Raw genomic sequence first — 16,915 nt, 5'->3', positions numbered from 1 at the left:
GGCCAGAGTGCCATAAACAGCCAGGTACGAAGGGCCAGAGTGCAATAAACAGCCAGGTACGAAGAGCCAGAGTGCCATAAACAGCCAGGTACGAAGGGCTAGAGTGCAATAAACAGCCAGGTACGAAGGGCCAGAGTGCAATAAACAGCCAGGTACGAAGGGCTAGAGTGCAATAAACAGCCAGGTACGAAGGGCCAGAGTGCAATAAACAGCCAGGTACGAAGGGCTAGAGTGCAATAAACAGCCAGGTACGAAGGGCCAGAGTGCAATAAACAGCCAGGTACGAAGGGCTAGAGTGCAATAAACACCCAGGTACGAAGGGCCAGAGTGCCATAAACAGCCAGGTACGAAGGGCTAGAGTGCCATAAACAGCCAGGTACGAAGGGCCAGAGTGCCATAAACAGCCAGGTACGAAGGGCCAGAGTTCCATAAACAGCCAGGTACGAAGGGCCAGAGTGCAATAAACAGCCAGGTACAAAGAGCTAGAGTGCCATAAACAGCCAGGTACGAAGGGCCAGAGTGCCATAAACAGCCAGGTACGAAGGGCCAGAGTGCCATAAACAGCCAGGTACGAAGGGCCAGAGTGCAATAAACAGCCAGGTACGAAGGGCCAGAGTGCAATAAACAGCCAGGTATGAAGGGCCAGAGTGCAATAAACAGCCAGGTACGAAGAGCCAGAGTGCCATAAACAGCCAGGTACGAAGGGCCAAAGTGCAATAAACAGCCAGGTACGAAGGGCCAGAGTGCCATAAACAGCCAGGTACGAAGGGCCAGAGTGCAATAAACAGCCAGGTACGAAGGGCAAGAGTGCAATAAACAGCCAGGTACGAAGGGCCAGAGTGCCATAAACAGCCAGGTACGAAGGGCTAGAGTGCAATAAACAGCCAGGTACGAAGGGCCAGAGTGCAATAAACAGCCAGGTACGAAGGGCTAGAGTGATAGAGTCCTATAGGGACAGCCAGGAGAATACAGCTAGAGTGCAACTGTCCTAGAGAGACTGTCAGGACTCAGGAGTACAGATGTAGAGGGCAGGAGTTCCAGGGAGACAGCCAGGTATGGCGCATTAGAGAGGAAGGAGAGAGAAAAGAAGATCTAGAGAGCAGTGGTGATAGAGACAGCCAGGTATGAAGATCTAGAGGGCAGTACTGATAGAGACAGCCAGGTATGGAGAGATAGAGAGGAAGGACAGAGAAAAGAAGATCTAGAGGGCAGTACTGATAGAGACAGCCAGGCGGTAAGATCTAGAAATCACTACTGATGCAGTAGAGAGACAGCCAGGTATGAAGGTCTAGAGTGCAGTAGAGAGACAGACAGGTAGGAAGATCTAGAGTGCAGTAGAGAGACAGCCAGGTATGAAGGTCTAGAGTGCAGTAGAGAGACAGCCAGGTATGAAGATCTAGAGTGCAGTAGAGAGACAGCCAGGTATGAAAGTCTAGAGTGCAGTAGAGAGACAGACAGGTATGAAGGTCTATAGTGCAGGGCTGAGAGAGACAGCCAGGTATGAAGATCTAGAGTGCAGTAGAGAGACAGCCAGGTATGAAGGTCTGGAGTGCAGTGCTGGTAGAGACAGCCAGGAATGAAGGTCTAGAGTGCAGTAGAGAGACAGCCAGGTATGAAGGTCTAGAGTGCAGTGCTGGTAGAGACAGCCAGGAATGAAGGTCTAGAGTGCAGTAGAGAGACAGCCAGGTATGAAGGTCTAGAGTGCAGTAGAGAGACAGCCAGGTAGGAAGATCCAGAGTGCAGTAGAGAGACAGCCAGGTATGAAGGTCTAGAGTGCAGTGCTGGTAGAGACAGCCAGGTATGAAGGTCTAGAGTGCAGTAGAGAGACAGCCAGGTATGAAGATCTAGAGTGCAGTAGAGAGACAGCCAGGTATGAAGGTCTAGAGTGCAGTAGAGAGACAGCCAGGTATGAAGGTCTAGAGTGCAGTAGAGAGACAGCCAGGTATGAAGATCTAGAGTGCAGTAGAGAGACAGCCAGGTAGGAAGATCTAGAGTGCAGTAGAGAGACAGCCAGGTATGAAGGTCTAGAGTGCAGTAGAGAGACAGCCAGGTATGAAGGTCTAGAGTGCAGTAGAGAGACAGCCAGGTATGAAGGTCTAGAGTGCAGTAGAGAGACAGCCAGGTAGGAAGGTCTATAGTGCAGGGCTGAGAGAGATAGCCAGGTATGAAGATCTAGAGTGCAGTAGAGAGACAGCCAGGTATGAAGGTCTAGAGTGCAGTGCTGGTAGAGACAGCCAGGAATGAAGGTCTAGAGTGCAGTAGAGAGACAGCCAGGTATGAAGGTCTAGAGTGCAGTGCTGGTAGAGACAGCCAGGAATGAAGGTCTAGAGTGCAGTAGAGAGACAGCCAGGTATGAAGGTCTAGAGTGCAGTAGAGAGACAGCCAGGTAGGAAGATCTAGAGTGCAGTAGAGAGACAGCCAGGTATGAAGGTCTAGAGTGCAGTGCTGGTAGAGACAGCCAGGTATGAAGGTCTAGAGTGCAGTAGAGAGACAGCCAGGTATGAAGATCTAGAGTGCAGTAGAGAGACAGCCAGGTATGAAGGTCTAGAGTGCAGTAGAGAGACAGCCAGGTATGAAGGTCTAGAGTGCAGTAGAGAGACAGCCAGGTATGAAGATCTAGAGTGCAGTAGAGAGACAGCCAGGTAGGAAGATCTAGAGTGCAGTAGAGAGACAGCCAGGTATGAAGGTCTAGAGTGCAGTAGAGAGACAGCCAGGTATGAAGGTCTAGAGTGCAGTAGAGAGACAGCAAGGTATGAAGGTCTAGAGTGCAGTAGAGAGACAGCCAGGTAGGAAGATCTAGAGTGCAGGGCTGGTAGAGACAGCCAGGTATGAAGGTCTAGAGTGCAGTAGAGAGACAGCCAGGTATGAAGGTCTAGAGTGCAGTAGAGAGACAGCCAGGTAGGAAGATCTAGAGTGCAGTAGAGAGACAGCCAGGTATGAAGGTCTAGAGTGCAGTGCTGGTAGAGACAGCCAGGTATGAAGGTCTAGAGTGCAGTAGAGAGACAGCCAGGTATGAAGATCTAGAGTGCAGTAGAGAGACAGCCAGGTATGAAGGTCTAGAGTGCAGTGCTGGTAGAGACAGCCAGGAATGAAGGTCTAGAGTGCAGTAGAGAGACAGCCAGGTATGAAGGTCTAGAGTGCAGTGCTGGTAGAGACAGCCAGGTATGAAGGTCTAGAGTGCAGTAGAGACAGCCAGGTATGAAGGTCTAGAGTGCAGTAGAGACAGCCAGGTATGAAGGTCTAGAGTGCAGTAGAGACAGCCAGGTATGAAGGTCTAGAGTGCAGTAGAGACAGCCAGGTATGAAGGTCTAGAGTGCAGTAGAGACAGCCAGGTATGAAGGTCTAGAGTGCAGTAGAGCAGTAGAGAGACAGCCAGGTATGAAGGTCTAGAGTGCAGTAGAGACAGCCAGGTATGAAGGTCTAGAGTGCAGTAGAGACAGCCAGGTATGAAGATCTAGAGTGCAGTAGAGACAGCCAGGTATGAAGGTCTAGATTGCAGTAGAGAGACAGCCAGGTATGAAGGTCTAGAGTGCAGTAGAGCAGTAGAGAGACAGCCAGGTATGAAGGTCTAGAGTGCAGTAGAGACAGCCAGGTATGAAGGTCTAGAGTGCAGTTGAGACAGCCAGGTATGAAGATCTAGAGTGCAGTAGAGAGACAGCCAGGTATGAAGGTCTAGAGTGCAGTAGAGAGACAGCCAGGTATGAAGGTCTAGAGTGCAGTAGAGACAGCCAGGTATGAAGGTCTAGAGTGCAGTAGAGACAGCCAGGTATGAAGGTCTAGAGTGCAGTAGCGAGACAGCCAGGTATGAAGGTCTAGAGTGCAGTAGAGAGACAGCCAGGTATGAAGGTCTAGAGTGCAGAGCTGGTAGAGACAGCCAGGTATGAAGGTCTAGAGTGCAGTAGAGACAGCCAGGTATGAAGGTCTAGAGTGCAGTAGAGAGACAGCCAGGTATGAAGGTCTAGAGTGCAGTAGAGAGACAGCCAGGTATGAAGGTCTAGAGTGCAGTAGAGCAGTAGAGAGACAGCCAGGTATGAAGGTCTAGAGTGCAGTAGAGACAGCCAGGTATGAAGGTCTAGAGTGCAGTAGAGACAGCCAGGTATGAAGATCTAGAGTGCAGTAGAGACAGCCAGGTATGAAGGTCTAGAGTGCAGTAGAGAGACAGCCAGGTATGAAGGTCTAGAGTGCAGTAGAGCAGTAGAGAGACAGCCAGGTATGAAGGTCTAGAGTGCAGTAGAGACAGCCAGGTATGAAGGTCTAGAGTGCACTAGAGACAGCCAGGTATGAAGATCTAGAGTGCAGTAGAGAGACAGCCAGGTATGAAGGTCTAGAGTGCAGTAGAGAGACAGCCAGGTATGAAGGTCTAGAGTGCAGTAGAGACAGCCAGGTATGAAGGTCTAGAGTGCAGTAGAGAGACAGCCAGGTATGAAGGTCTAGAGTGCAGTAGAGAGACAGCCAGGTAAGAAGGTCTAGAGTGCAGTAGAGAGACAGCCAGGTATGAAGGTCTAGAGTACAGTAGAGAGACAGCCAGGTATGAAGGTCTAGAGTGCAGTAGAGAAACAGCCAGGTATGAAGGTCTAGAGTACAGTAGAGAGACAGCCAGGTATGAAGGTCTAGAGTGCAGTAGAGAGACAGCCAGGTATGAAGGTCTAGAGTGCAGTAGAGAGACAGCCAGGTATGAAGGTCTAGAATACAGTAGAGAGACAGCCAGGTATGAAGGTCTAGAGTACAGTAGAGAGACAGCCAGGTATGAAGATCTAGAGTGCAGTAGAGACAGCCAGGTATGAAGGTCTAGAGTGCAGTAGAGAGACAGCCAGGTATGAAGGTCTAGAGTACAGTAGAGAGACAGCCAGGTATGAAGGTCTAGAGTACAGTAGAGAGACAGCCAGGTATGAAGGTCTAGAGTACAGTAGAGAGACAGCCAGGTATGAAGATCTAGAGTGCAGTAGAGAGACAGCCAGGTATGAAGGTCTAGAGTGCAGTAGAGAGACAGCCAGGTATGAAGGTCTAGAGTGCAGTAGAGAGACAGCCAGGTATGAAGGTCTAGAGTACAGTAGAGAGACAGCCAGGTATGAAGGTCTAGAGTGCAGTAGAGAGACAGCCAGGTATGAAGGTCTAGAGTGCAGTAGAGAGACAGCCAGGTATGAAGGTCTAGAGTACAGTAGAGAGACAGCCAGGTATGAAGGTCTAGAGTACAGTAGAGAGACAGCCAGGTATGAAGATCTAGAGTGCAGTAGAGACAGCCAGGTATGAAGGTCTAGAGTGCAGTAGAGAGACAGCCAGGTATGAAGGTCTAGAGTACAGTAGAGAGACAGCCAGGTATGAAGGTCTAGAGTACAGTAGAGAGACAGCCAGGTATGAAGGTCTAGAGTACAGTAGAGAGACAGCCAGGTATGAAGATCTAGAGTGCAGTAGAGAGACAGCCAGGTATGAAGGTCTAGAGTGCAGTAGAGAGACAGCCAGGTATGAAGGTCTAGAGTGCAGTAGAGAGACAGCCAGGTATGAAGGTCTAGAGTACAGTAGAGAGACAGCCAGGTATGAAGATCTAGAGTGCAGTAGAGAGACAGCCAGGTATGAAGATCTAGAGTGCAGTAGAGAGACAGCCAGGTAGGAAGATCTAGAGTACAGTAGAGAGACAGCCAGGTATGAAGATCTAGAGTGCAGTAGAGAGACAGCCAGGTATGAAGGTCTAGAGTGCAGTAGAGAGACAGCCAGGTATGAAGATCTAGAGTGCAGTAGAGAGACAGCCAGGTATGAAGGTCTAGAGTGCAGTAGAGAGACAGCCAGGTATGAAGGTCTAGAGTGCAGTAGAGAGACAGCCAGGTATGAAGGTCTAGAGTGCAGTAGAGACAGCCAGGTATGAAGGTCTAGAGTGCAGTAGAGAGACAGCCAGGTATGAAGGTCTAGAGTGCAGTAGAGAGACAGCCAGGTATGAAGGTCTAGAGTGCAGTAGAGAGACAGCCAGGTATGAAGGTCTAGAGTGCAGTAGAGAGACAGCCAGGTATGAAGGTCTAGAGTGCAGTAGAGAGACAGCCAGGTATGAAGATCTAGAGTGCAGTAGAGAGACAGCCAGGTATGAAGGTCTAGAGTGCAGTAGAGACAGCCAGGTATGAAGGTCTAGAGTACAGTAGAGAGACAGCCAGGTATGAAGGTCTAGAGTACAGTAGAGAGACAGCCAGGTATGAAGGTCTAGAGTGCAGTAGAGAGACAGCCAGGAATGAAGATCTAGAGTGCAGTAGAGAGACAGCCAGGTATGAAGGTCTAGAGTACAGTAGAGAGACAGCCAGGTATGAAGATCTAGAGTGCAGGGCTGGTAGAGACAGCCAGGTATGAAGGTCTAGAGTACAGTAGAGAGACAGCCAGGTATGAAGGTCTAGAGTACAGTAGAGAGACAGCCAGGTATGAAGATCTAGAGTGCAGGGCTGGTAGAGACAGCCAGGTATGAAGGTCTAGAGTGCAGTGCTGGTAGAGACAGCCAGGTATGAAGGTCTAGAGTGCAGTAGAGAGACAGCCAGGTATGAAGATCTAGAGTGCAGTAGAGAGACAGCCAGGTATGAAGATCTAGAGTGCAGTAGAGAGACAGCCAGGTATGAAGATCTAGAGTGCAGGGCTGGTAGAGACAGCCAGGTATGAAGGTCTAGAGTGCAGTAGAGAGACAGCCAGGTATGAAGATCTAGAGTGCAGTAGAGAGACAGCCAGGTATGAAGCGATAAGTGGAGAAAGGTAAGGAAAAGTGGGAGGAGGAGAGAGGGAGTGAGGAAGGCTGGAGCTCAGACAGATACATTATACACAGGGAGGAAGAAGGGAGGCTCTGTCTCTTGTCATCTCTGGCTGTCTCTGGCTGTCTCTCAGCCCTGGCACAGTTACTGGTGACAAGGGGCTCAATGACTCTCTTTAGACTCTTTTCCCCCAACACTAAGGGGGTGGAGAGGTGTGAACATTTCTCAGCCAAAAAGGGGGGCGTCTTCCCCCCCTAAATACCCAGAGGAGAGACAAAACTGGGAGAAGGAGAAGGGCTCCATAGCCAGCGGTGTACCCCAGCGCTGCTCCGGGGGCGGCCATACTCTCCAGCCGGCAGGTCAGGCTCGCAGCGGAGAGCCGGGCTCCGAGGACGCCGACTACACGGCAGCAGCAGCCGCAGACTTCAGCGGAGGCTCCGCCACCTCCCGGACTCTGTGCTCCCCGGACTGCGCTCCTCCCGGACTGCGCTCCCGGACTCTGTGCTCCCCGGACTCTGTGCTCCCCGGACTCTGCGCTCCCGGACTGTGCTCCTCCCGGACTGCGCTCTCGGACTCTGTGCTCCCCGGACTCTGTGCTCCCGGACTCTGTGCTCCCCGGACTCTGCGCTCCCCGGACTCTGTGCTCCCCGGACTCTGTGCTCCCGGACTGCGCTCCTCCCGGACTGCGCTCTCGGACTGTGCCCGGATTGATCGCCTCCTCGGCGGGACACTAAGTAGAAGGAACACCTGGAGGGGAAGGCTCCGTCTGCTGCCTCTCGGATTAAGCTGCTGTGTCTCAGGAGTGCCCGCAGGAGCCCGTGCCCCTGACAGGCTCACAGGTGGCATCATGCAGCGCACAGGTAGGACCCACAGTGGATGCGGGCACGGACCGTGGAGGGCACCAGGATGACCGCTTTACACTTTACTTTTCGGCTGTGGATCTGCTGTTGGCGCCTGGTTTCCATGTAATGCACCCAGCACACATGGGTATAAGTCACCTGGGCACCACTGGCACATCCTATACACATCACACATAGGAGTAAGGACCATCTGTGCCAGTGGTGCAGGTTAGACACCCATCACCCATACGTGCCAGGGGTGCTGCTGGCATACTGTATATCACACAGGCATCACCTTTATGTACCTGTGCTATAGATGCCGAGGTTACCTGTCATACACACAGTATATGTGCTACATATTATACATGCATCACAGGCTGTACATGCAATATGTGTCATGTTATACACACAGATGTCATAGTTACATGTTATACACACATACCCTGATATAAGCGCTATATGTGTCACATACTAGACATGCATAATGTACACATATGTTACATGCTATATGTGCCTGTGTTACATGTTATACACACATACACAGATGTATGTGTCATAGTTGCCAGTGTTAAATATTATACACACACTACTCATACCTATATGTGCTATATATACCAGTGTTACATATTAGACAGACACACATCACACATGTCGAGTTATATATGCATATGTTACATGTTAAACACATACCTACCAATCTGTGCTAGTTACACATTGTACACACATCACACATACCTATTAGTACTATATGTGTAAGAGTTACACAATAAACGCACATCACCTATACCTACAAGTGCTATTTGTCAGATACACATTATATACACATCACACATACCTATAAGTACTACATGTGTCAAATATACATTATATACACATCACTCATACCTATAAGTACTATATGTGTCAGTATTACTCATTATGCATACATCACACATACCTATAAGTACTATATATGTCAGTGTTACACATTATGCATACATCACACATACCTATAAGTACTATATATGTCAGTGTTACACATTATGCATACATCACACATACCTATAAGTACTATATATGTCAGTGTTACACATTATGCATACATCACACATACCTATAAGTACTATATATGTCAGTGTTACACATTATGCATACATCACACATACCTATAAGTACTATATATGTCAGTGTTACACATTATGCATACATCACACATACCTATAAGTACTATATATGTCAGTGTTACACATTATGCATACATCACACATACCTATAACTACTATATGTGTCAGTATTACTCATTATGCATACATGACACATACCTATAAGTACTATATGTGTCAGTGTTACACATTATGCATACATCACACATACCCATAAGTACTATATGTGTCAGTGTTACACATTATGCATACATCACACATACCTATAAGTACTATATGTGTCAGTGTTACACATTATGCATACATCACACATACCCATAAGTACTATATGTGTCAGTGTTACACATTATGCATACATCACACATACCTATAAGTACTATATATGTCAGTGTTACACATTATGCATACATCACACATACCCATAAGTACTATATGTGTCAGTGTTACACATTATGCATACATCACACATACCCATAAGTACTATATGTGTCAGTGTTACACATTATGCATACATCACACATACCCATAAGTACTATATGTGTCAGTATTACTCATTATGCATACATCACACATACCTATAAGTACTATATGTGTCAGTATTACTCATTATGCATACATCACACATACCTATAAGTACTATATGTGTCAGTATTACTCATTATGCATACATCACACATACCTATAAGTACTATATGTGTCAGTGTTACACATTATACATACATCACACATACCTATAAGTACTATATGTGTCAGTGTTACACATTATGCATACATCACACATACCTATAAGTACTATATGTGTCAGTATTACACATTATGCATACATCACACATACCTATAAGTACTATATGTGTCAGTATTACACAACATTATACATACATCACACATACCTATAAGTACTATATGTGTCAGTGTTACACATTATGCATACATCACACATACCTATAAGTGCTATATGTGTCAGTATTACTCATTATGCATACATCACACATACCTATAAGTACTATATGTGTCAGTATTACTCATTATGCATACATCACACATACCTATAAGTACTATATGTGTCAGTGTTACACATTATACATACATCACACATACCTATAAGTACTATATGTGTCAGTGTTACACATTATGCATACATCACACATACCTATAAGTACTATATGTGTCAGTATTACACATTATGCATACATCACACATACCTATAAGTACTATATGTGTCAGTATTACACAACATTATACATACATCACACATACCTATAAGTACTATATGTGTCAGTGTTACACATTATGCATACATCACACATACCTATAAGTACTATATGTGTCAGTATTACACATTATACATACATCACACATACCTATAAGTACTATATGTGTCAGTATTACACATTATACATACATCACACATACCTATAAGTACTATATGTGTCAGTGTTACACATTATGCATACATCACACATACCTATAAGTACTATATGTGTCAGTATTACACATTATGCATACATCACACATACCTATAAGTACTATATGTGTCAGTGTTACACATTATGCATACATCACACATACCTATAAGTGCTATATGTGTCAGTATTACACATTATGCATACATCACACATACCTATAAGTACTATATGTGTCAGTATTACTCATTATACATACATCACACATACCTATAAGTACTATATGTGTCAGTGTTACACATTATGCATACATCACACATACCCATAAGTACTATATGTGTCAGTGTTACACATTATGCATACATCACACATACCCATAAGTACTATATGTGTCAGTGTTACACATTATGCATACATCACACATACCCATAAGTACTATATGTGTCAGTGTTACACATTATGCATACATCACACATACCTATAAGTACTATATATGTCAGTGTTACACATTATGCATACATCACACATACCCATAAGTACTATATGTGTCAGTGTTACACATTATGCATACATCACACATACCCATAAGTACTATATGTGTCAGTGTTACACATTATGCATACATCACACATACCCATAAGTACTATATGTGTCAGTGTTACACATTATGCATACATCACACATACCTATAAGTACTATATGTGTCAGTATTACTCATTATGCATACATCACACATACCTATAAGTACTATATGTGTCAGTATTACTCATTATGCATACATCACACATACCTATAAGTACTATATGTGTCAGTGTTACACATTATACATACATCACACATACCTATAAGTACTATATGTGTCAGTGTTACACATTATGCATACATCACACATACCTATAAGTACTATATGTGTCAGTATTACACATTATGCATACATCACACATACCTATAAGTACTATATGTGTCAGTATTACACAACATTATACATACATCACACATACCTATAAGTACTATATGTGTCAGTGTTACACATTATGCATACATCACACATACCTATAAGTACTATATGTGTCAGTATTACACATTATACATACATCACACATACCTATAAGTACTATATGTGTCAGTATTACACATTATACATACATCACACATACCTATAAGTACTATATGTGTCAGTGTTACACATTATGCATACATCACACATACCTATAAGTACTATATGTGTCAGTATTACACATTATGCATACATCACACATACCTATAAGTACTATATGTGTCAGTGTTACACATTATGCATACATCACACATACCTATAAGTGCTATATGTGTCAGTATTACACATTATGCATACATCACACATACCTATAAGTACTATATGTGTCAGTATTACACATTATACATACATCACACATACCTATAAGTACTATATGTGTCAGTATTACACATTATACATACATCACACATACCTATAAGTACTATATGTGTCAGTGTTACACATTATGCATACATCACACATACCTATAAGTACTATATGTGTCAGTATTACACATTATGCATACATCACACATACCTATAAGTACTATATGTGTCAGTGTTACACATTATGCATACATCACACATACCTATAAGTGCTATATGTGTCAGTATTACACATTATGCATACATCACACATACCTATAAGTACTATATGTGTCAGTATTACACATTATGCATACATCACACATACCTATAAGTACTATATGTGTCAGTATTACACATTATGCATACATCACACATACCTATAAGTACTATATGTGTCAGTATTACACATTATGCATACATCACACATACCCATAAGTACTATATGTGTCAGTATTACACATTATGCATACATCACACATACCTATAAGTACTATATGTGTCAGTATTACACATTATGCATACATCACACATACCTATAAGTGCTATATGTGTCAGTATTACACGTTATGCATACATCACACATACCTATAAGTGCTATATGTGTCAGTATAACACATTATACATACATCACACATACCTATAAGTGCTATATGTGTCAGTATAACACATTATGCATACATCACACATACCTATAAGTGCTATATGTGTCAGTGTTACACATTATGCATACATCACACATACCTATAAGTACTATATGTGTCAGTGTTACACATTATGCATACATCACACATACCTATAAGTGCTATATGTGTCAGTATTACACATTATGCATACATCACACATACCTATAAGTGCTATATGTGTCAGTATTACACATTATGCATACATCACACATACCTATAAGTACTATATGTGTCAGTATTACACGTTATGCATACATCACACATACCTATAAGTGCTATATAGTTCTCAGACTTACATGTATGTTGTAAGTTGTGATGACAAGTCCTAGTGGCACACCACACATGTGGCCCTGGCGCCTGTCTTACATGTTATACATATGTGGAAGAAGCAGAAATGTCCTTGCAGTTTGGATCTCACTTCGTGACAGTATGTGCCGTAGACACCAGCCTGACATATTACCCCGACATCACACATATGTGCTGTGGACGCGCTGAATCTCACTGTCCTAATGCTGAATAATTCATGTTGCTCAGAAATATCTTCACATCTCTTGATCTGGGAAGGAATAGATTGCTTGGCCCCTGTGGCCCCCGCAGCACTCTGCAGCAGGCATTCTTATTACTGGGTATGGGAATTAACCCATTGTTTCTGTGAAGTTCTGAGATCCCTGTGTGCCAGTGAGGAGGCCAGGCAGGGTTCATTAACACCTTCCTGCGGTTTTCAAAGTGCCGCTCAGCTCTAGCTGACTGGTTGACTTCTCATCCCCCATGAAGAATAGCAGGGGGTGTCATTAGAAGGGGTTCTGTCCTTGTCTGTGATGCTCATGGAGACAGATATGGATGGGGTTATAGGTAAAATCTTTCTGTATACCGAGATTCCTTCTGGCGGATTGATGGCTAGATTGATGATAGATGGATAGGTGCAGTAGATGTATAGGCGATAAATGGAACAGACATACGGAACATGTGACACGTGCAAAACATATCAAACTTGAAGCTTGCACTCCATGTATCCATTATTACGTTCCCTCGGACACTGAGGGGTGATAGTGGCGGTATAATTTAGATACAGTAGAGTTACCTGGATGTTTTTACTGTATGCCCACATAGTGTGACCGGTCTCTATCCTTTTCCCTGCCCCACTCTCCTCTCGCCCTCTAACAGTAAGTGCCACCTTTGCGCCTGACATTCTTAAGTCATCTGTGCCCCAATTCTAGCTGATTTCCCTGGTCCATGCCTATGATCTCTACTTACAGTCATTTACATAGTTGTACCTCATTTATTATTATTAATCCACCTTCGTTTATACAAGTTCTAGAGAAACGTCACACGCGGCAAATACTGTCCTGGAACCTATGGTTCTGGAGGATCTCAGGGCTAGAGCTGAAAAAGAGTCAAAACAAGACAAAAAGTTAAGGCTATCACTAGCCTTAAATGGCTACTAAAAGGGTAGAAATCAGATTCAGATGCCCAGAAAATGTAGACTTTAGGATTGGGGGTCCCTTTAAGGTACTGTATGGATAACAAACGTAAGTTGTCAGCTGTTACTGCTACTAACCAAAGTCTTCCCATTCAGGAGTGTCAGTCCCTCGCTGCCAAGAAGCGGGAATCCAATTGCTCCACTGCGGCGCTTGTATTCATCTATATCTCTACTTCTGTGTGAAATATAGTTCTGGGGTGTACACAGACATAAGAAGCCTTGGGTTTTATTATTCCTGGCCGCTTATTGAAATCTGTACCTGTGTGTACTGCAGGGCCGTTGTGCAGACTGATCAATAATTCATAAAGGAATTTAGGGTTATATTGCCTGAATAATAAGAGGCTTTTATGTCGGTGTCCTGGGAAGCTGGCGCTGCCTCGCACGTCACTCCAGGACGCCAAACAGCTGGTACTGGGTTGTTGTGGTGGTGACGGGGTTGGGGCGGCGGTCGGTCACAACCGGGCGGTACGTCCAGGGCTGGAGATAAACACATTATCCTTGCATTAAAAAAAAAGTCAAATAGAAGAAAACAGATGGTGATGTAATTCCCTGAGGGAGCAGGGACACAGCAGATTAGCATGGATCACATCAGCAGGTCATTAAAGGTGTGAGAGACATGCTGCATCTTGGAGGGAAGAGGACTGGGAAGTGGGCATGGAGCAAGTGTCTGAAAGGATTTTTCCAAACCATCTCCTGAGGACAACTCAGTCAGACCTGGTTTGTGTTAAAAAAAGCACTGTATTAACCCTGAGACGACTAGCCACCAGGGAATTAGATGCCTACGTTCAGGGAGCGATGGCGTTAACAGGCTTCACACTTCATGAGCTGCTTACACTAAATATGGCTGTGGGTTTATGTTAAAACGAAGTGCGTGCTTCCTAAAAACGATATGCTCCATAACTTTGTTGAAGCGAGCGTTTCAGAGGATGGGTTTGTGCCGAGAGAGGCACAATACCCCGTGGAGGCTCTTCTTGTCAAGATCTCCTCCAGCTGTAGCTTCCTATGGAATTGTACCCCCTAGGAATTCCCATTTCCATGATATATTTGCTTCTTCTATACCCAGCAGAGTTGAGCGGGTCACTCCCCTTTGCCTTGGTGTCAAGGTGACAGGTTACTGGAAAAAATAATTCTTCTGCTCACGAATGAGAAAACAATAATAATAATAAGATGGCGTTTCTCCCGGGTAGTTCATTTCCTCTCTATAGACTATAGTTTTAATATTTCATCTTGCCTAAATAACTCTGAACCTGTGCCATATTGACTCCGTCCTTCGGAAGGAAGACTTCAAGTCTACCGTACTAATCAACCGAGATCTCCACTCGCAGTTTGATGCTTTCCCTCCACTTGTCCTTGAAGAGTGTTCAAGGGCATAAAGCAGCCAGAAAAGTGAACCCTTGGAGGCCTCCATTAATGGGAACATTGATTCTTTAAAGCCTTTCAGTCTTAACAACTGCTTAATATATGATGCCATATTTTTATGCAGAACATTAACTACAGCGTTTTAAGGTATCCACCAAGGTGCTTATGCTGTTGCAATGATTTCTTCTCATACAGATCCCCCTCCACGAAAACTATTCATATGTGAAATTGATAAAGGAAATGGACTCGGCATAATTTTGACAAATCAGTAGGAAGCGTGGAGCCAGAATACTAAAGCTGCACAAAATCTATCTTTCATCTAATTTGGTCTATATTGTGGTAATGGTCCAGTACATGTATTCAGTACACAGGGGCAGGTGATAATATTTTGCGTTATTATTACCAGAACTGTGGATCCATTTATACCTGAGCTGAACTATGGATCCATTTTCCATCATTTCTGTATACATTGTTTTTTTGTTTTTTTTAAATATGTGAAAAAGGAGACCATTGAAAAACTACCCAAAAAGCAATTGTTGACGTTTTGGCTAATTTCTTTTTACTAGCACTACACTTCTTTTTTTAAACTACTGTAATTGGTAACCAATGCTTTTAATGGAATGATCAGTTTAATGTTAACAGTTTCTAATTAGTATTATTACATTATTGTATATCAAACTTTGGATTCAAGGCTCCTGTGTATTTCTAAGGAATATAACTAGGTAGCTACACTGGGGGTCATTCATTTGTGGTGTCACTACGTGCTTAAGATGAGTTACGGGGTCATAGTTGTATAGTAGATAGATGGGAAGTAAAATAATCTAAGGCATAGTGTGACATGTCTTTAGTCTCCATGTTTTATGGTTTCAAATAATTTGGATGTAAGCTATAGATTTATGTGATGTCTATCGATCAATTGTTTAATTGATCACAGTTTCATAGTTGAAAGGTTGAAAGAAGACACAAATCCATCGAGTTTAACCTATAACCCAACAAGTTGACCCAGAGGAAGGCAAAAACCTTATGAGACAGAAGCTAATTGCCCAATATTAGGGCAGGTGTACACCACCATATTTTCCATTCAAGTGCGATTTGACAAAACATCGGATCGCACTCGGACGAATGTTATTCTTTAAACACATAGAAGAAAAGCTGACATCACTCACTAAGTTAGGACGCCCGTTCTTGATCCAAGGAACCCACTTCGAAGTGACAGCAATCAAGAAGAAGTTAGAAAAGCGTCCAGTCCAGGCGAAGTAGTTGGAAGAAGCTTTATTCCGCCATGAAAAAGTACGACTTTTCAACCAGCAAAGACCTCTTGTTGGTTGGTTGAAACGTCATACTTTTTCATGGTGGAATAAAGCTTTTTCCAACTACTTCACCTGGATTGGACGCTGTTCAACGTTATTCTTTTCTGAGCCCGTCCAAGGGATAAATCGCAGCATGTCTAAAGTTTGATCCAATATTCGGATCGCACTCAGCCATGCAAATCAATGAGTGTGTGGAAATCATTGGACTGCACTCGGATGACGTTCAGTTTCCGCTGACTGACAAAATGGAGAAGATAGAGACTTTTTTTCTCCTTATTCTCCTCATCCAAGATAATCGGATCACACTATGCTGACCCTGCTTAAACCCTGATCTCTATCTATCTATCTAATCTATCTATCTATCTATCTATCTATCTATCTATCTATCTATCTATCTATCTATCTATCTATCTATCTATCTATCTATCGTCCAAGAAGTCAAAGGCAGCACACCATTGCAAATGAGTTCAAAAAGTGTTCGTTTAATAGCCCATCATGGCGACGTTTCAGCTCATGGAGAGCCTTTCTCAAGGCTTGAAAACGTCGTCATGATGGGCTATTAAACTTGAACACTTTTTG

General features: G+C 43.7%; 1 protein-coding gene across 1 annotated transcript in view; it reads left to right on the top strand.

The window, feature by feature from the left end:
* Nucleotides 1-6,715: 6,715 nt before the first annotated feature.
* RTN4RL1 (reticulon 4 receptor like 1) overlaps nucleotides 6,716-16,915 on the top strand; it is a 248,106-nt gene continuing 237,906 nt past the window's right edge. The window contains exon 1 of the mRNA XM_069761362.1: nucleotides 6,716-7,576. Coding sequence (XP_069617463.1) covers nucleotides 7,564-7,576 — 13 coding nt within the window. The 5' untranslated portion in view covers nucleotides 6,716-7,563. The remainder of the gene's footprint in view (nucleotides 7,577-16,915) is intronic.

Source organism: Ranitomeya imitator, chromosome 3, assembly GCF_032444005.1.
Source record: "Ranitomeya imitator isolate aRanImi1 chromosome 3, aRanImi1.pri, whole genome shotgun sequence".
Lineage (NCBI taxonomy): Eukaryota > Metazoa > Chordata > Amphibia > Anura > Dendrobatidae > Ranitomeya > Ranitomeya imitator.
This window is presented reverse-complemented; position numbering and strand designations above follow the sequence as displayed.